The following is a 21,744-nucleotide window of genomic DNA, read 5'->3' as shown; positions in this document are numbered from 1 at the left end:
TATAACTCAGTTTTCTCAGGTTATAGGGCAGTGCGACAACCATTGCGCTACTGCTTCCTCCGAGCATGTATGGTTTAACAATCTTAAACCATACATGCAACTGATGAAAATTCCTCTGAAAACTACCTACAAATCCTCCTCCAATACATACTAAACGCTGTCAAGCACAAGAAAGGTCAGACACAATACACCAAGACCTCTTAATGTCCCGAGTTAAGCTAAACTGAGGATGTGGTATGCCAGGACACACTGCCCGCACTGTGGCTTGTGGACATTCGTCTTTTAAAAAAAGTTAAACTGGCATCTTAGTGTGTGCAGCTGACAATTTACTTCCAGTGCCTTGAAGTGGCTGATTGTAAATGCGATTGTGACACAGGCTAGAACCTGTTCGAGCACGTTTAAATACCTCCAGAGTTAATGTTTACATTCTGTTATTGTGATGGTGTTGTGCCGTTGAAGTTAGAAGTGTGAAACTGTTGTGGCTGCAATAGATTGCAATGCCCTTATTTGTAAACGTAATGGGTTTTCCAGACAAATATATACTATCGAAAAGTATAGCAAATGTTGCAGTTAAAATGTTCTGATTGAAGTATTTGTATAGAAAATACCTAAATTCGGGTCAGTGAATGGTGTGAAGTGCTATTTTAAGTAATGTAGGTGCATGTGGTGTGTGCCCGTCCACAGAGTGTAATGCGTGTGTGCAGATCATTTTGTGATACTGCATTGGCAGAGGCGCACGATCACAGACAACAATAATTCTGAACAACGTCGCCACAACAAAAGAAAAATAATATAATTGTCGACGCCTCGGGCAACTGGCCCTCACACCACAAGTTTGTTTAACAAAAATATATGATTGTGGAATGCTTTGATATTGTCTTGCCGACCGAGTTGCCCTTGAACAAATAGCTTCTCAATTAAATGGGCTTACGCTTATGATTCTGAAACGCCTGCCATAGAGACAGAGGCCATACATGTAATGTGCAGACAGACCTTGCGTTCGTGGTGTTGTGCATGCTGCCCTCTAGTGCGCTGTGAATATAGCAGCACAATTCTATAGTTGGCAGCACTTGGTGAGACGTCTGTCCATTTAAGGAAGATTGTTTTACATTTGTCGATATGTGTGCACTTGGAAAATGCACATGTGGTTATGGTTGTGCGGGAATTACAGTGATGGTGCGCCAATTAAGTTATTGGCCGTGATAGTAGAACGTTATGTATCGCAGGCAGGGGCGGAGATTCATGTTGAGTGCTGTTAGCGCTGGTGCTGCTATTCCAAGTATTCTGGATGTTCATGCCACACACGAAAGGAATTGTAATATTTACAGTAATTGCAAAGTTATAACACTGCAGTACATAGCACGAAACAACACTCCCTTCTGTTGTAACGCCGCTGTGAACTGGCACCTTCACAAAAACTTGATTGGCATCACTTTCAGTTTTCAGTTTATTTTTTATTTTGGTTTTGGTATTGCCCTGTGAGCCATTGGGCTCTTGAATCGGGTGCAACCACAACAAACAAAACAACACAAAACACGAACAAGAAAACATCTTAAAGTGACTCTGTGACTGTGCAAACAGAAAATGAATGAAAGAAAACAGCAAAATATTCCTGAAAAAAGCACCGTACACCAACGCTGTGCGCAAAAAATCCCAGTGGGATGCAAGTCAAACAACAACCACAAGAAATTTTGATTTAAAGCTTTCGTGACTGCAGTAATTCATATTCTTAGTTCTTTCTTTTGTTGTTTCCCTTCAACGTGACTTTACCGAAAGAACTAAGAATATGAACCACAAGAAAATTTAGATTAAGGCCATCAGTCTAACTCCATACTACAATAAACAAACATAGCCAAACCAAAAAACTTTTCGAAATCACCAAAATAAAGCCATAAATGCAATGTAACAGTGATCATAAAAAACACAACAGCACGCGAGAAATAACTGCAGGACTTAATACGTCTGAAATACAAAATTATACACTCGTGTGAACAAAAAATAAAGTATTTTAAAATGCTGCAAAAATAAGATGGGGTAACATTTTTACTTTGCAAGTTAAAATTATTGTTCGAGTCGTTTTGTTTTTATAGAAGTTACCGAGCGTAACCTGTCACGACGACTAGGCCCCAGTGCTTTTCTCTTGCCACATGTCCAAGCGTCATGATCGTGGTTCTGAGATGGATGATGATTGTCCAGACAGGATGTGGCAAATGCAAGGGAAGACACTCGGCACTCTTTAGGCCAATGCAAGAGAAACACGATTCGCTGAAGCTCGATTCTCCACACTTGAACATTCAGAATAATTATTTTGGGTTAGGCTCCGTAATTATCTGGCTAAATGTGTCGTAAGAGCCTCCAACACCCGTCATAGCCAAATAAATTACGACAAACTAATGATTTGAAGCTTTCGTGGCTGCAAGGATTCATACTCTTTGATTTAGCCAGATCAGTATGTGGCCGAAACCAAAAATCAATTATGAATCATATTGGTTGTGAAACCTGCTACGTAAAAACACATGTGATGGCTCTTGTCAGAAAACAATAATTCTATTTTTCTGTTCCACATTTCACTTAAAATGTGACGAGGCAACCTGGATTTAATACTTATGTATTGGAAATACAGCATAACTGAGCTGATATTTGAATGTTTTTCACGGATAACTATGATATGCCTATTTTTAGACAAGTGTTTGCATATGAACAACAAGCTGAGACAAGTGTTGGTTATCTGGACAATCAGCACGCAATGTCCAGAGTTATGTGGACATATCACCTGTAATATCTTCCGTGAAATCTTCTGCAGTGATCCCGTGGTCTTAATACGTTTAACAATATCTGTACAGTGGAAGTGGTGTACAGCTGACACGAAGCAGGCATCTTTATTTGCAATGGATTCCATTCTTTTCTGTTCACCAGTCACGATGGGGGAGCTCATACAGCGACAATAAAAACTCTCAATCTATTCAAACATCATTGGCCATGCCCAGCACATATAATGTATGACTGTATGGTATGATTGTGGTTCGTGATCAAAGATGGATGAGGTGGAGTTAATTTTATGGATGAGGGAAATTACAACTGAAGGCCTTGCTATGTGTGAGTTTAAGGGGCTTCAGTTGCCGACAGGATGTGACAGAGACAGATGAACAATTAACAAACAGTGGAGTATTGTATACCCATTGTGTCATGTTTATGGCACGACTTAATACAAGACGGATGGTTGAGTCATCAGACTCATGGACCACACGTATACAGAGGACATGCCCATGTTCAAATGTGTGTTGTATTATTTCCCTTGTTTACCCAGGAAAGCCTCACCGAGTCTCAAGACTATTTTTCAAGAGGGTCCTGCCGGGGCCAATGTTGCGATGTGTAATCCCAATTTAGTAATTTTCTGGAAATGTGCAGCATTGAGATGTTTGGCCCGATACCAGTTGCGTTTAAAAAAAAAGCTATGGGAGGGAACCCACGATAAACAGGGGGAGAACATACACAGACAAAAGTAGACATGTGATCAAAGCAAAGTACAATAAAGTAAAACTAAATCATTTCAAAAATAACCGTGGAGTGAGATCACCGTGGGTGGGGTTGTTTTATTTAACTGGACACCTGTGAAACAGCTCTACAGCATCAAGCAAAGCGAGTGGGGACCCGTTGTGGCCGCCGGATCCAGCAGGCCGCCCTGGTGTATTCATCATAACATACGCACCTCGGCTGCTTCACAGTGGATGGTAAAATATCCTCTTGACATAATTTGCAAGAGTAAGGCCATTGTGTGCCTGCGTCATGATCAAAATTTAGCATAATTAAAACAAATACAATGCCGTTTATTCATTTGGGAATACACACAGAATCAAATGTAGTCTTTTTACACGTTTGCAATATATTTTGTTATACCTCGTGTGGTCGCTTTTTGCTTTATCTTTGTCCGGCTTAATTTCTTCTCTGTGATTTTAGTTTGTGTCATTGTGGTCACCCCAGGTCACTCTTTGTCTCTCGGGCTCTCTCCTGGCTGAGAAAAACGTGAACCGTGACCCCCATGGAATCGTGACAGACTGCGCCTGTGAATCACGGCCGCCTTCTTTCGCGAATACAAGAAACGTAGCGACAGTCGACCAAATGCGCTCCATTTCGTGATCAGAGGAAGGCCTTCTTGCTCTTTGCCCGAAACGTCGCCGATATATTTGTACTTTAATACGGCCGGTGTTGGGAATGCGGCGTTGTTGAATGTTTGTCTTGTTTGTGCACAACGCCACTGTCCACGCGAGATGTTGAGTGTGGATCTCATTGAAGTGGGGGGAGTGGGAGGGACTGAGGGGGGGAGTGGGGGGTGAAGGGGGGGAGTGGGGGGTGAAGGGGGGGAGAGTGGGGGGTGAAGGGGGGGAGAGTGGGGGGTGAAGGGGGGGAGAGTGGGGGGTAGGGGGGGAGTGGGGGGTAGGGGGGAGTGGGGGGTGAAGGGGGGAGTGGGGGGTGAGGGGAGAGAGTGGGGGGTGAAGGGGGGGAGTGGGGGGAGTGGGGAGTGAGTGGGGGGTGAAGGGGGGGAGTGGGGGGTGAGGGGAGAGAGTGGGGGGTGAAGGGGGGGAGTGGGGTGTAGGGGGGGAGTGGGGGGAGTGGGGAGTGAGTGGGGGGTGAAGGGGGGGAGTGGGGGGTGAGGGGAGAGAGTGGGGGGTGAAGGGGGGGAGTGGGGGGTAGGGGGGGAGTGGGGGGAGTGGGGAGTGAGTGGGGGGGGAGTTGGAACAGGAGTGGGGCGGTGAGAGGGGGAGTTGGGGGGTGCGTGGATCTGGAGGGAAAACCTCGCCTCTGGCACCGCACCACACGCCCCCGCCACCCCGCCGCCACCTCGCCCTGCGTCAGTTGTCTCGCGCGCCGCCATTGGTCAAACCGCAATTCAACAGGAAGCCGGACAAGCCAATGGGGAGTGACCCCTCGCCGCCACGCGACGACCCGCCGGGATGTGACGTCGCGCCGCTCGCGTGGGCGCCGCGCCGCCATGTTGGGTGAGGGCGGCTCCCGCGCCCCCGGGGGCACGCAGGGTGGGAGGGAGCATGACGTCACCGCGAGCCCCGCCGTAATCGCCGCCTTGCGGTCGCTACCAACCTGACCCAAGATGGCGGCCGCGCGGTCTCGGCGCGAGTGACCGCAGCGGGGCGGAGCCGCGGGAGGCTCACCTCGGCGCGACACCACCAAGCGGCGGCAGCGGCGCCTCGCTCCTTCCCCTTCCCCGCCCGTTGCGCCCGTTGCGTCTCGCCTCCCTCTATTGTTACCTCCTCTCTCACGTCCCACCGCGACCACATCGCTCGTACGGCAACGGCTCGCCGAGTGCCGTCGCTCTCTCGCCCTGCTGCTGCCGGGGCTGTCGTCTCGCTCCCAAAATCTTCGCCATTGTTGAGACTTTTTTCGTTCTCCTCGCGGCCTCCCGACCCCCTCCCCATCGCATCCGCGCCTTCGCCCGACTTCGCGGAGTCCGCGACAACCAAACAACAACAGCAGCAGCAGCAGCGGTAACAACAACCGCCGAGAAACAGGCGATCGTTCCAGCATGGGCTGCACGCTGAGCACCGAGGACAAGGCGGCCGTGGAGAGGTCGCGCATGATCGACAGGAACCTTCGAGAGGACGGGGAGAAGGCGTCCCGAGAGGTCAAGCTGCTTTTGCTCGGTGCGTCCCACACACGCCACACACAACACGCACGCTGCATACACAAATGTGTACCGACGGTCGCGTATACTCACACGAATGACCATGCCTTCAAAGACACAGATTCCCCGTGTAGCCTGTAACAGACTGTTGGGGCAAGTGCTGTTAACGAGCAGTTATGAAGGCCGGGATGGCACATGAGGGTTGTGGGTGTCCAGTACCACGCCCGTCCGCCTTTGTGTCCATAGTGGTGATGTTTACACACCGCACCGGGGACTCGTTTGAGGCTGAGTCGACCTAGGGGAGACCCAGGACCGGTTAAAATAGTCACGGTTGGCAGTGAGCGGGAATCTTAACTCGGGGACGCCGGGTTGGTAGCGCAGCGCGCTAACCGCTACACTGTTGGGGCAAGTGTGTGTTGGAGAGCACCTTCATCCTTTATCAGAAGGTTGCCAGAACCACGCCCGGCCGCCTTTGTGTCCTTATTGGCGGTGTTTACACATCGCACAGGGTTTGTCGCCTAATCAAATTGTAAATGTTGTGGATTTACTCTCCAACACACCGGTGTGCTGTCCGAGTAAGGAATTGGCGCGTTAACTTCACGTGACAAACCTCAATAATTGGTTGTCGGGTGGTGTCGGGTTTAACGACACATTTTTCTTCTTTGGTTCTTTCGGTAAAGTCACGTAGAATGAGAATAAAATAATAAATTGATAAAATAAAATAACACAATAATATTCTCACGACGTTTCGGCCACAACACAAGCGGCCTTCATCAGGTGAAGGGGACGAGACTGTCTGGAGGACAGCGCTGACACATTTTTATTTACGCGATCTCACCCCCCCCCAAAAAAACCTACATTATAGATGATATTGGTCGCGAAAGTCGACTTGTTAAACAGAGCGTACGCTCCACACTAACTCCACAAGCACAGCTCTCCACATCACACACACACAGGACAATACAGTAATAACACGGCAGAATTAAATGATTTAATAGGCTAACCTCGCATACGATCTCATCAATTATTCACAACCTCATGCTGCTCATTCGGTGCGTCCCTGTACCCCCGCATCACACAGACGCAGTCTCAAGATAGAGATCCCCCATGTAGCCTACAGACTGTTGGGGCAGGTACACAGGGCACAATGACACGCGGGTACAAACAGACCTTGGCTATCCTTCGCAGCTATTGGGGCAGCCACAATGCGGCACAGACAAACGCCATCCCCTCTATACATCACCCCCCAAATCGGGGTACCCTCACCTCTTGCTGTACAGGCAAGAGATATTGCGAGCAAACCACGTGCGTGTGGCGGAGATCGTCGTCACCATCAGCCCGGAATATCCTCGTCTTCGCAGAAGGCTGCTGGCTGCTGCTGGTGATGATGATTACAATCTGCTTGCCGCAGTGGAAACGACTCAAAAGTGGAATGCTGTTGCTCGCCGTGTCAGTCACAGGCTGTGGTCGAGCGTGTTCATGTGCCGCCCCCCCAGCCAGCCAGCCGCCTTAGCACCGCCACGCGTGTGTTGTGTCCACACGGCCGACCGCCGTCTACACCCCGCCGCATGCTGTGGGGGCCCCGCACGTTTCCCGAGGAACTCCATCCACACAGAGACGTAGAGACACCAGCGACGACGAACGCGTCGACTGTGGCCGGCTGAGTTGAATGTTACTCGGGAGAGGGCTGCTGTTGTCGGTACTGGCTCTTGCGAGAGCGGGGGGCGAATCGAGAGAAGAGAGGCGTGGAGGAAGAGGCCGTGGGATGTCTCTGCCTCTCTTCACCACCGACCGTTTTAACCAAGCACGAAGTACTGGACATCTGTGAAAAGGGGCTTCATAGCGTAGCGGATTCCTACAGTACAAATACATGTTCTGATTCTGAATCTTCAAGCAAGCGTGTAACCGTTTCTGAATCTTCAAGCAAGCGTGTAACGTGATCTATTCCAAGTTAAAGTGATAAATTAAGCGACTGCGTTGGCAGTGGTGCACACGAGAACATGGCACGCAAACACAAAAAAACCTCGCTGCCTTCAGCCATGGGCACTGCGGCTGCCCTGTCACCGATGAGCAGTTGCTTCGCCCTAATAGCCTAACAACGTGTGTCCCCAGCAGTAGCCCAATAGCCTAACAACTTGTGTCCCCAGCAGTAGCCCAATAGCCTAACAACGTGTGTCCCCAGCAGTAGCCCAATAGCCTAACAACGTGTGTCCCCAGCAGTAGCCCAATAGCCTAACAACGTGTGTCCCCAGCAGTAGCCCAATAGGCTAACAACGTGTGTCCCCAGCAGTAGCCCGAAGACTCGCACTGGTGTCGTTCGTGTTTGAAGTTAATTCAAATGAACCTTCACACGAGAGGTGAAGAGAGTGGAGGGCTGATCCCGGGGTTTGTGTGGTTGTTTCTATTGCAGGTGCTGGAGAATCGGGGAAGAGCACCATAGTGAAGCAGATGAAGTAAGTTGGTTGAATGTCACACTTGAAGCCCATGTTCTCAACCTTTTTTATATGCTCCCCCCATCAAATGAAGGCGACTGGTCTCCCCTCCCCCCACCAGCTCCACTCATGAGCTTAATCATGTCTGTTGGCACCCATGAGGTGCGTGAACATGTCGCTCTAAATTGCGGTTGACACTCGTGCGTGTCCACTGCTTTGGCTGCGATTCCATCTTTGGTCTCAACCACTGGCAATCATCCCGTACATCAACGGGTCCTGCCGAAGCACACTTATTCAACAGTAAACATCCCCTAGGGTCCACTATCCGATCTTTCAAGGTAATACTTAAACATTCTTGGAAAGGAGCTGCTAAATTTTGGAAGACGGCGTGACCAACTTCATCACTGTACAAATAATGCCATTAAGCGGAAACATACATGCGTATATGTGTATGTTGAACTTCTTTCGCACCGTGCTCAACCAACCATAACCAACCACGAGGCCTGTCGTGTTTTAATGAGACGTTGATATTAAACATGATAATATTTTGTGTTCCCCCTCACCTTTCTGTCCCGTGTTTTCAGAATTATTCACGAGGCTGGCTACACAGAGGAGGAATGTAAACAGTACAAGGCTGTAGTGTACAGCAACACCATCCAGTCGGTCATCGCCATCATCAGGGCAATGGGAAACCTGAGAATTGATTTTGGGGATGCTGGACGGGCGGTAAGTAAACATCATCATTGTGTGCAAGTTTCATTGTTTCTACAAGGAATCAAATAATCATTCAATTAATATTTTACACATTTTACTACATTGAGACGATCCGAAAATTGCGGTGTTGGACAGATAACCCGGCAAGAACAATTGTTGTCTTCCTTTGTGTTAGGTTTAACTGTTGCATGTCAGTATAGATTGGTTCTGCGTTTTCACGCACACATTTGAAACAGTTTTTTTTACGTATGCTCGAGGTATTTATTTCTATATTACTCAAAACGAACATGGGCCTGTCGTGTAGTGGAACATTTCCTGTGTATTCCAGACAAAAAAGGGTGTGGTTAGGCAGAGGGAAATGACAAGGCGCTCGCATTTTACACACTGAATAATATCTGAATGAACATTTATCGATAAACAAAATGCGCACCGAAAAAAATATTATTGGTTTGTCGAATGCATTAGGAGCTGTGCGAGTGGTTATTTGGCAGGAAATGTCATTCGAACATGGTTTGTAATTGTATCCAGCCTGAATCCTTGTTGCAATACACCTCCCCCTGCCTGCTAATCACGATCAGGTGGTAAGGTTTGCCCATGTGAAGCCACCTTGTATGTGAAACATTGCCCCTGGTTCATGCTTTTGTTAATCGCATTGCTGGGTTCTTTTTTTTTATGGAAAGTGACCGAACTATAAAGGGTTTAGCATTTGAATGCTTTTCCTGCCATGCCTCCGCTGAACCAGCCTTTTGATTGAACACAAACATTTCGCCCTTGTGTTCGTGAAGCTGCAAAACTACCGCTGGGCACTAACTCAAACATGGACATTGGTTTCTGCTTTCCAGTGTTTCAAAATAAGTCCTAATGGCTTCATAAGGTTTGCCATCCAGAAAGGAAATGTATTATGGTGCTCAACAAGCAATGGGCAGCCTTTTGAGATATAGCGAGTTAGAGGTTTTAACCATGTGTTATGAAAACTCTCTTAAAACTAAACCTACACATGTAGGTGTGTCTTCATGAAAATAATAAAATGTAACACATGGCTGGGTAGTTAGCAGAGCTGCTACCATTCCTTGTAAAATTTTGTTGGCCTAATTCTCATTTGTGAGCTGGGTGTTTTAGCAGTCTGTTACCAGCATAAATACATTTATAAAATAATTACCAGTTAAAGTTATTGGACAAATCTGAGGTGTCCTTAAGTGATATATATTAATATCACATATTCAACCTAAATGTATGCTTAGAAATAGAGTAACAAGTGTGCGGTTATATAATTCGAAAGGAGCTGTTGCTCGTGCAGTTAATTCGATGATGCACCAAGGTAATTATCTGACACTTGGTCTGCGTGCAGGATGATGCGCGGCAGCTGTTTGTGCTGGCGGGGTCGGCGGAAGATGGGCTGATGACACCCGAGCTGGCGCAAGTCATCAAGCGGCTGTGGGCAGATCCGGGCGTGCAGGCGTGCTTTCGGCGAGCCCGCGAGTACCAGCTCAATGACTCGGCTGCATAGTGAGTAACTCGCTTTGAGTTTTTATGTTTTATTACAGCATTTAACTAATTTATAATAAAAGCATGAATGCACAGGATAAAGTTATGTTTTTTTTCCAACTGGCTTGAGGCTGAATCGAGAGGAACAGGATTTTACCAGCAATCACTTTGCAACCTGTTTTTGGCTCTTTGCATGATTCGACTTGCTCATTTTGGAGTACCGATGAGCTGGTCAATTGTCGCATAAACACTTTTATATCTGTAAAGTTATGGGTTAAGGCCGTATTCTTTAACTGGCAGCCTCGGTACCGCATGTGGCACCCGAAGGCCCGGGGCATAGCTGACATAATGCAATGATCCCCAAGTGCATAGTGTCATCACCCACTTTTACTTAAATTGTAGTCAGGGCTTGGTGGATTGCCCGTGCACTACTCTGGGCAAGATGAGGTGGAGCAGTGATTATTGTGCTTTGCAACGCAACAACGTGGATCATTCTTTGTGGTTTCTAAAGTTGAATTTATTGCACATTCCTCGTGCTTTATATTAGTTAGCACTGACTTCCAGGTGCCTGTGGCCAAAGATTCGTAACCATTGGAGGTCACTTCTCATCTTCCACGTGTGTCCAAGAGAGAGAGAGAGACGAAGCAACAAAACTCTAATTGCATCCAATGCGTCTTTTATTTAAGACTGCCGTTGTGAAACCTGAACTCTTGAGGGATCGCACCTCCAACTAGCACGGTTGGCTACTTACGGTGTGAAATAAATAAAATATACGTACATAAAACTGACAATGGAGAGAACATGAGAGGCACAGTGTGTTTGTTAATTACAAAATAAGTACTAGTTTGTTCAAAGAACTGAAATAAGTCGATAGCCTTTTTTGGTGGCCTTTTGGGTTTGTTAGACGGAAGTTTTTGGAATCGGTTTAGCATGTAGGATTTCGCGACCAATATTATCCATAATAAAGGTTTTTTGGGTTATATCGCGGAAATATAAATGTTGTTAAACCCGCCAATTAGTAAGGGTTGTCAATTAAACAAAACGTGCCAATTAGTTACTACATCGGCACCAGTGTGTTGGAGAGTAAACCCACAACATTCACAATTCGAGTATGACATTTCGCTGGCGATGACAACAACTAGCTTCATCAGGCAATAGCCGGAATTGTGAAAAAAGATTTTGGAATGTGTGCCTTGCATCAGCAACATGCAATTCGATATGACGTGCCCTTGTGGTTGTCATGGCAACCACAAGGGCACGTGTGATGGTGATGAGCTGTTGGTTTATCAAGGTACATAACATGCTACCATGTAACATAACATCCTAAGCCTATAAAACATAGACGTTACAACAATTGTAGGTGACTTTGTGCAATAAGTGAATAGGGCACTATGCATGCCCTGGTGACGAAAGCATTACTTGGCGTCTTCTCCGACAGGTGACACACAGTCCATTGTTAAACATATATTTATAACCAATCTCATTTGTTGTACAGGTACAATTTACCTTATTTTACACGTTCAGTGCATCACTTCCATTGAAATAGATGTTTTTGTGCTCGCAATGTTTGCATATTGAATCGTGCGTGTGAGACTCGTAAATTATGTGCTAATGTTGGGCAATACAGGGACTCCTCTACTTACAAACGAGAGAGGTTTCAGAGGTCTGTTCGTCAGTCGATTTGTTCGTAAGTCCAACTTTACTCCTGTCGATTCCAAACATGTTCTACGACATGTACACTAAACACGGGGAATGGCTTTAAATGTATAATCTCCTGTAGATGTTGATGCCACTGGTTCTTCATGTTCTGCAGATGTAGGTGCCACTGGTTCTTCGTGTTCTGCAGATGTAGATGCCACCACCGCCATCTATTGCGCGGCGGTCGAACTTACGACACTCCGTTCTGTATGTCCAGGCAACTGGACATACGGACAGGTTTGCTCGTATCTCTGAAAGTTCATAGGTCGGACGTTCGTAAGTGGAGGAGTCCCTGTATTTTGAAAATAAATGCAGTACAACAAAAAAACGAGGAACTATACAAACAATACAGTAAATAGCAGCATGAGGGAATACATTCTGGAATCGTATCACAATCAGTCATGACAGTTGAGTCACGGTGGGGTGAATCTTGAATCATTACATGGTTGCAGTTGCGATGAGTCAATTCACGAGTTAGATTCTTATATTACAGTAGTCCCTCGGTTAACGTTTTTTTATCCGTTTCACAAAAACTACTGTGAACGCAAATAACTGTTAATCGAATACAGTATAGGAATAACACGTTAAAAGCATTAATGCGGAATGTAAACTAAGCCATGAGAGTCTAAACGCTCAAAAATAGCCGTTGCCGATTGGCTGAGGGCACGCCCCATTTACGGTTTGGCCAAAATTGGCGCCCGCGTGCATGACGCAAACACGTTACTGTTAATCAAAATTTTATCGTTGAGCAAAACTACGGGGTCCTATGGGAAGCGAAACGTTAACCGAAAAACCGTGAACCGATGTCACTGTTAGCCGAGGGACTGCTATGCTGGTGTAATGTCGTGTTTGTTGGTGGTTGTGTAACCCAGCGCTTTGTCGGCGCGGTGGGGCTTGTGAGATTCATGCGACTCGGATGCAAGCTGGTCAGGAAATGACAGCACATGTTTGAGCTGGTATCCCCTTGTACTTGTGGGTTTTTTTCAAGGGGCTGCAGCTTCCTGATACGCGTAAACACATTGCATAATAACTTGAAACATTACGCAGTGATTTAAATACGATCCCATTGCTCGGGTTTGGATGAAATTAAAGTTCCGATACAGATTTTGAAGCATAGGATTATAGATTGCATAGGGTCAGTTTGGAATCCTATTGTTAATAATAAACGATTGACATTCCTACTAATTACGCTGTCCCCCTACAACACTACACGAGTTACTCGTATAACACATTGGTACAGTAGTTGTAATTCTATTGTTTTTATATTTGCATAACATATGCGAAAACATTATTTGAATCTTATAGGGCAAGCGATTGCCCTTCCTTGCCTCGATTCCCTGCTAGGCTCTCTGGGCCAGGTTGTGCAACCAGAGAGCAAGGTGGGGGGACACAGATTTCCATGCCTTTACCTTTATTCGTTTTTTTAGGACATGGAACTTGGTTGAATTTGACTTGTTTTGCAAAACAAAAGCAAATAAGTTGCACTGTATGAACATGTTTCTATTATCCCAGCCTTCATGTGGATAAGAGGAGTGACTTGAAGTGGCAACACATTCATCCTATTTTACGTGTTTATCCTTAATTTTCTACTTGAATCGGAGGAAAATGAATGGATGAACACGTATATAATTGGATCTGAGACTATATCAATAATACGGATTAGCATCCGCTTTTACTTACCAGGAGGCAGGTGATTCAAAAACGTTACACTGATGAAAAGTTGTGGCTGGGTTTGAGTGTGACATGACATTCTTGCACCCTTGGTGTGAAAGCTTCCTTTTTGTGATGGCGATAAAAAATAAAATAATTGACCCTACGTTTGGAATTTCAAATGGACGTGTGACTTCCAGATCATAACCACAAACAGTGTGGGAATTTGCCCTTTCCAGTTGCGTTTTTGTCTTTTGCGATACCTTTAGAGGGTTGTCATGTTCCATATCAAAACTCTTACCTTGACGAGCGGGAACACCGTAAAGTAGAAAGTCCAATTTGTGTGCTGCATATGGGGGCACCGCTTTGTACGGGGCAGAGGGAGCTTTGCATTCTGCAATCTCGAGTGCTTGTTCAGTACTAATGTAAAACCTCTTGAGTCCGACTAACCTCCGCCCCTTGTTATTGATTTACGCAGCAGTTTGTAATGTATACTCTTTGGTTTTTTCGGTAAAGTCACGTAGGTAAAATAGAATAAATTAAAATAAAATAAAACAATAAAATCACGACGTTTCGGAGGCAACACAAGCTTCCGTCTTCAGGTGGAACAGTCACAGCAAGATCGCTGCATCAAGTGGGGAGGCTCTGAGAGCCTCGAGTTTAAATACAGGTTAAGGTGGGGGGGGAGCCAAGTAGGGCACATTGATGTTGTGCGGAGCTAAATTAATCCGTCTTTTGTTATGTTGAGGGTGCGGGGGATGCGGTGGGTCACTGCATGGGGGCAATGGACAAATGGAAACAAAAATGGAAAAGTTCGGAAAGAATATGCTGTGTGCTTATAAGGTAGCTAAAGTTTTGACTTGGTTTATGACATCTTTCCAGTGGTTCTTAATTTAAAACCATCCTCTCAGTTGAAGTTGTCTATGTTTGTATATCTGGATGGCTTCATGGACAAATCTTTGGTAATAACCGGGAGGTGTGCAGAGTACTTTGGTATCGGAGAAAACAATCTCATGAGAACCCACTGTGTTGAGACAATGATCAGCTACGGCCGACGAATTCGTTCTGCCGTGTTTCACATCTGATTTGTGCTTGCAAATTCGGTCAGAAATATGTCGTTTTGTCTCCCCGATATAGCAGTCACCGCAGATACAACTCAATCTGTAAACACCGGGGTACTGTAAGTCAGGGATGACATCCATTACGGATGGGATCAGATGACGGATTTTGGAGAAATTTGAATCAGACGCCATCCAGACATCCACCCTTAGTCCTTCCCTGTGGAAGAGATATGTGGATGACACTTTCGTCATTTGGCCACATGGCCTCCCAGCTTTGAACCATTTCCTAGACCACATCAATTCCAGACACACCATGGAAGTGGAGAAAGATGGCAAGCTGCCATTCTTGGATGTTCTGTTTGAGAGGAGGACTGATGGCTCTTTGGGGCATTCTGTTTACAGGAAGCCCACCCACACAGATTCCTACTTGAAGCCTGATTCCCACCACCACCCGGCTCAAAATAATTCTCTCATCAAAACATTATACCATAGAGCTCATTGCATTTCTGACCAACACCACCTGACCAGTGAATTAAAACATGTACATCTGGCCCTCAAGATGAATGGTTACTCTGACCGTATCATTCGCCAAGCTGTTTCTCCCACCATACAGAAACAACCACTTGACACTCCGATCAAAATCATCACACTGCCATACATAGCAGGCGTTACCAAAAAGATTTCCAAAATTCTAAACAAACACAAGATCCAGGTTCGATTCAATACAGTACACACAATCCGTGATCTGATCCCATCCGTAAAGGATGTCATCCCTGACTTACAGTACCCCGGTGTTTACAAACTGAGTTGTATCTGCGGTGACTGCTATATCGGGGAGACAAAACGACATATTTCTGACCGAATTCGCGAGCACAAATCAGATTTGAAACACGGCAGAACGAATTCGTCGGCCGTAGCTGATCATTGTTTCATCACAGCGGGTTCTCATGAGATTGTTTTCTCCGATACCAAAGTACTATGCACACCTCCCGGTTATTACCAAAGATTTGTCCATGAAGCCATCCAGATATACAAACATAGACAACTTCAACTGAGAGGATGGTTTTAAATTAAGAACCACTGGAAAGATGTCATAAACCAAGTCAAAACTTTAGCTACCTTATAAGCACACAGCATATTCTTTCCGAACTTTTCCATTTTTGTTTCCATTTTTCCATTGCCCCCGTGCAGTGACCCACCGCATCCCCCGCACCCTCAACATAACAAAAGACGGATTAACTTAGCCCCGCACCCCATCAATGTCCCCTACTTGGCTCCTCCCCCCACCTTAACCTGTATTTGAACTCGAGGCTCTCAGAGCCTCCCCACTTGATGCAGCGATCTTGCTGTGACTGTTCCACCTGAAGACGGAAGCTTGTGTTGCCTCCGAAACGTCGTGGTTTAATTGTTTTCTTTTATTTTAATTTATTTTATTTTACCTACGTGACTTTACCGAAAAAACCAAAGAGTATGAATCCTTGCAGTCACGAAAGCTTCAAATCTAGAATGAAGTTTGTAATGTAGTTTTGGAGTGACGATCGCTTTTGAAAAGGATGAATAATAAAATACTATAATCATTCCCAGGACAGTTTGATTGTGGGATCATAATAATTGCGGTTAGGGCTGAAAGGGTGGCATGCTTTCTGCCCATGTGTTAATTTGTGAAATGCATCACGTTTTTACGGTGATCATGAACGAATCGTTGCTGATAGCCAGTGGGTTTGCAGAGTACCTCGGTCTTGGAAAAATACATTTCGTGTGTGCCCTCAGCATTAAAACAATGATCAGCCATGGCTGAGGTATTGGTCCGACCGTGTTTAAGATCTGCCTTATGTTCACGAACACGGTCTGAGATGTGTCGCTTATTTTCCCCAATGTAACTACTGCTGCAGACGCAGCTTAGTTTGTAGACACCGGGGTATTGCATGTCAGGAATCACATCCTTCACAGATTCGTTCAGATCACAAGTTGTATGTACTGTATTGAATCGAACCTGGATCTTGTGTTTGCTCATGATTTTGGAAATCTTTCTAGTGACCCCTGCTATGTTTGGCAAGGTGGCGGTTTTGATTGGGTCCTCAGATGGTTCTTTCCCAACAGTTGGGGTGATAGCTTTACGGATTATGTAGTCTGAATATCCATTCATCTTGAGTTCGGTGTATGTGTTTCAGTTCACTGGCTAGGTGATGATGGTTGGAAATACATCGAGCTCTATGGTGTAGAGTTTTGATGAGGGAATTCTTCTGGGATGGATGGTGGTGGGAGTCAAGTTTTAGATAGGCATGTGTGGGTGGCTTTCCTGTAGACAGTGTCCCATTGAGCCATCTGGTCCCTTTTCAATTAAAATATCCAAGAATGGTAACTTGCCATCCTTTTTCACCTCCATGGTGAATTTGATGGCTGTGTGTATGGAATTGATGTGGTTGAAGAATTGGCCCAGAGCTGGTAGGCCATGTGGCCAGATGACGAATGTGTCATCTACGTACCTCTTCCACAAGGAAGTACGTAGGGTGGATGCCTGGATAGCATCTGTCCCAAATTGTTTCATTAAAACATTGGCTACAACTGGAGATAAGGGAGAACCCATTGGGGTACCTTCAACTTGTTTGTAGAATGTTTCATTACAGGTGAAGTATGTGTTGGACAGGCAGTGTCTCACCACGGAAGGTACATAAGAATTCAGTCCTTGTTGGACCAAATCTTAAATTATTGCAATGGTGTCAGGCACAGGAACTTTGGTAAACAAAGAGATTACATTGAAACTAATGTGCAAATCACCTGGAGATAGTGAGATGTCCTTAATTAACGATACCAAGTGAGCTGAGTTCAGTACAGCTGAGGTGGTCTTACCAGTGAACGGGCCAGTTTGTAGGTGGGTGAGTCAAAGGTGGAGACGATAGGATGAAGTCGTGTACCTTCTTCATGGATTTTTGGTAAGCCATAAAATCTGGGTGGTCTAGCAGCAGAGGGTTTTAAGGAAAGCCACTTGGTTGGTTCGATTAGAGATGTCGAATTAGTGATGATATTGTTTTGCCTTAGCAAGCCATTACAGGGACTCCTCTACTTACGAACAAGTTCAGTTCCAGAGGTCTGTTCGTAAGTGGATTTTCTTATAAGTCCAACTTCACTCCGGTCGATTCCAAACATGTTGTACGGCATGTACACTAATAACGGGGGATGGCTTTAAAAGTTGCATAATCTCCTGTCGATGTAGATGCTGATGATTCTTCATATTGTGCAGATGTAGATGCTACTGTTTCTTCATGTTCAGCAGATGCTACTGGTCCTTTATGTTCTGCAGATGTAGATGCTAATTCCCTTTTGTGCTCGTGTTTCCTCTCTACTCTCTTGAAAAACTTACCAAGAGATATCGGCACAGTTGCTCTTGTCTCTTCACAAATTAACTTCTAATAGGCAATAGCAACTGGACATATAGACCGGTTTGTTCGTATCTCTGAAAGTTTGCAAGTCGAATTTTCTTAAGTAGAGGAGTCGCTGTAGTTGTTTTGTAATTATGTGCATGGATAATTTGACAATTGTAAGGTCTGCAGTCAGAGTGTACTTGAGTTGAAATGGTGGTCTGTGGTTTTCTCGGATTATCAATCCAGCTGGGACGAATTAAGGAAGTAACACTCCTTCAGAAGTCCGTGGTTACTTCCTGCAAGGAGGCCCCTTCCACACCATAGTAATGTGGCATTTACACCACTGGTTGTCATCCACAAGTAGAGACGAGCAACAATGGAGATGTTGCTTTTCACGGATACATTGCTTGTATCTATCTTATCAGCAAATGGGTGGAACATTGAATCTTGAGTGCTGGTTCTTTGCATACCATTGAAACACACAACATAAAGAGGGGGGGGGGGCCCTGTTCAGCTTTCTAGACCATAGGGGCAAGTGCTATTATTCTGGGCATCCAAGGCCATCAAAATGAGACCCAGGCTGTGGCCGGGCCTTACTTGGCACGGCTCGGCACTTTACCCGGGGCATTGCTCTGTGGGTTTTGGTGCCTCATGTACAGTGTCTTGTACCTGTAACATAATGAGGTTTAATTTTTGCTTGTGGTAGCTTACACTTTCTCAAGCATTAACATGTGTCATTTTTATTAGGTGTATTTAATGCAAAACGATAAAAACGCAGCCCTGAAGTTTACCTTATTTAGAGATGCCGTTGACCGCACGTGTTTCATGTGTCGATCCAGGTGACGTCATGACTTACCATATCGGAAAACGACCCAGTTAAGAGCATGTGGCTCCATTGGCAGAGTGAGCCGCATGGCCTACCCCAGTGAAACTGTGTTTGCCAGTCTAGTGCTCGCTCACTTGTTTCAGGAAGGCTGCCAATGGAATTCAGGCCAAGCTCACGTGCTCGTTTCACAAACTGCGCAGTCCGCCCACTCTTCAGTGGTCACGGGACCGTGGCGTTATTTTAACGCTGGCCTGACACACATCCGGGGGGGGTGCGTCCAGAACCACGCTGGACCTGCCTTTGCCTCATTCTTCACACATACGGCGTCCGTGGCATGGCGAATAAAGTCCTGACTTGAAATAAGCCACACGGGGATCGATTCTTCACAATCACAGGCGTGTATAAATCGGGAGACTTATGACCAAATGACGCCGTGGGTGTGCGCAATGTCATCAGATCTGGGAGGCGTGGCAGGTGTTGCTGAGCAGGGATAGTGGTTGAGTGAGTGGCTACCACGCACGCCAGGTTGGCAATACGTGGCTGCGGAGATGTGCTGCGAGGTCAGCAGCGGCTAGTTCAGCGATATCAACTGTTGCACTGTTCTTCTATGCTCCCACGCCCGACAAACACGGTCGGTTACGTACGGTGCGAAAGAAGTTAAACATGCGTACATCCAGCCTTCATGAATCTGCGCTGATCGGCATGGTGATGTGGTAAAAAAAAACTCCAGGACTTGCGAGGCATGGGGAGGCCCTGCAGGGAACCCTCCATTCATTGTACATGAATGGGGGAGTCACTGTGTAAAGAAACATCCATTTCTCACACAGCACAGTGCCCAAAATGATTGTCAAATGCCATACATATATTTTTTGTAAATGGTTACTAAAAGCATACGAATAGAAAACCAGTGTGAAATTAGATTTGAATACACGTTCTTTCTCCTTCATGGGAACCCACTGAATGGGAATCCTAGTAACGTGGTGTTAATGCGTGTGGCCCAAGGTGACATTTACAGTAATTGTAGGCTAAAATGTAAAACAGGTATGTGCGATGCCTCTGGAGACAGAAATCCACCGTGTCACCTATTCTGTTATGTTTGCTTAGCAGGCTGATCGCCGCTGGCATTAAAATATTGAAAGTGTGGCTTTTGAAATTGCGTGGCAATTTAGCAGCATGACCTTTTGTGTTTTCACTGTGTTGCAGAAGAAATATGTAAGCAAAGGATGTGTGTTCGCAGGATGATATCGGCTTATGCAGCCATAGCAATAGGTACTACGAAGTGGACTTCTATTATGCAATTACCGTGTTTCTTTACAGCCGTCAAATTATAACGCCACATTCAAGCCTCATTAGGGCTGCTGGTGCTTCATCAGTCTGCTGTACACGTACTTGCTAAGCGAGTGTGCAATACGTGGATTGCAATAGTTGTGCCTTGCGTACCTGTTTTAGATTCCCTCTTGTAACATTCCTCGATGAGTCCTAAGTTTTTGGTCGCAAATGACATTCTCTTTTGTTCTATTCGGTAAAGTCTCGTAGGATAAAAAATAAAACAACAAAAATCACAACGTTTCGGCCACAACACAAGCGGCCTTCATCAGGTGAAGGGACCAACCTGTCCAGCGGACAGCGTTGGAGTGAAGAAAGCCAAGCGCTGGTCGCCTCCCTTTAAGCTGTGAGGGGGCAAACAGCAAACGCCCTGACAAAGGAAATTACCACTAGTAGTGGTATTCTAAACTCCCAGGGTGGTGTATTATCATCTTGTGCTAATTCCAAGCTTTGTCAGTGGTGCGTTTCATGCTAATTTCCTTTGTCAGGGCGTTTGCTGTTTGCCCCCTCACAGCTTAACGTGACTTTACCGAATATAACCAAAGAGTATGGATCCTTGCAGTCACGAAAGCTTCAAATTAGAAGCAAGTGACATTCTTTGGCAGTGGAAATGTATTCAAATGAAGCATTTAGTTGCGATAGAATTGAGGTTTTCGAAAAGGTGTATTTCTGGGTGTAATGCCTGTCGACTGCAGACATTTCACATGGCCACCGTGTCGAGCGACTCGTTAAGAGGCATGGATGCGGAGGTGTTGTGCCTTCGTGGCTTGTGCCGCATACAGATTGCCCTTGGCAGTGTCATGCGCCTTCGCGCTCCCTAGGCGACGCGTGCACCTGCCGTGTCATTGTGCTCTCATTATATTTCTTCCCCGTTTTCTTACAGGAATATAAGAGGGTACCTGCCAAGTACGCGTCTGTTAAAAATATAGATGCGTGTGTAATGCACTTGCGATTAATGTACGGGAAAGTGGCAGGTGAAAACTTATTTTACTGTAGGCGTAAGCGGTGTCACAGTGACTCTCCATTACCTTCTGTCTCGTGGAGATGCGTGTTCGGTGAGGATGAACCCTTTCTCCCGAGAGTAAAGGGAGGAAAAGGTGTGGGGTAAGTTACATGAATTTAAGTGTTAAGGAGTCATCTTAGGTATTTTTATTTGAGTGCCTGTGAATTGCACAATGAAGGAGTAGTAATGCGAGTTTGAAATCCAGCAACTCGGGGTCGGTAGATCACAGAAACTCTGCCCATGTGAGGCTGAGCTAGAATAAGCAGCTCCTGAACCAGTAACGTTGGGAAATATGCTCTGTGACATGCAAAGTCTGTTGTGATTTAACAATGTACATAATTGACAGTTAAATGACTAGCTTTGATTTGATGTGCAAATGTAATAATATATAATTTGATTGGCTGTTGGGTGAAATTAGTCGTAAAGTGTACTCTTCATTTCCCTTCTCCATAATTAAATTTTTTTAAGGGGACATAGCATTGCTTCAAGTCTCTTGAGAACAATTTTGAAGACGTGTAAGCTAATGACAAAATTGTGGATTGATTTGAG

General features: G+C 45.6%; 1 protein-coding gene across 1 annotated transcript in view; it reads left to right on the top strand.

Annotated features, from left to right (window-relative positions):
• Nucleotides 1-5,170: 5,170 nt before the first annotated feature.
• Nucleotides 5,171-21,744, top strand: part of LOC116947618 (guanine nucleotide-binding protein G(i) subunit alpha-1) — a 33,400-nt gene continuing 16,826 nt past the window's right edge. Inside the window, exons 1-4 of the mRNA XM_032963579.2 lie at nt 5,171-5,657; nt 8,049-8,091; nt 8,655-8,796; nt 10,133-10,290. Coding sequence (XP_032819470.1) covers nt 5,540-5,657; nt 8,049-8,091; nt 8,655-8,796; nt 10,133-10,290 — 461 coding nt within the window. The 5' untranslated portion in view covers nt 5,171-5,539. The remainder of the gene's footprint in view (nt 5,658-8,048; nt 8,092-8,654; nt 8,797-10,132; nt 10,291-21,744) is intronic.

Source organism: Petromyzon marinus, chromosome 30 (genome assembly GCF_048934315.1).
Source record: "Petromyzon marinus isolate PM22_M1 ecotype Great Lakes invasive population chromosome 30, UKy_Petmar_22M1.pri1.0, whole genome shotgun sequence".
Taxonomy (NCBI): Eukaryota; Metazoa; Chordata; class Hyperoartia; order Petromyzontiformes; family Petromyzontidae; genus Petromyzon; species Petromyzon marinus.
Note: the sequence above shows the minus strand (reverse complement) of the source record. Positions and strands in the feature narration are given on the sequence as shown.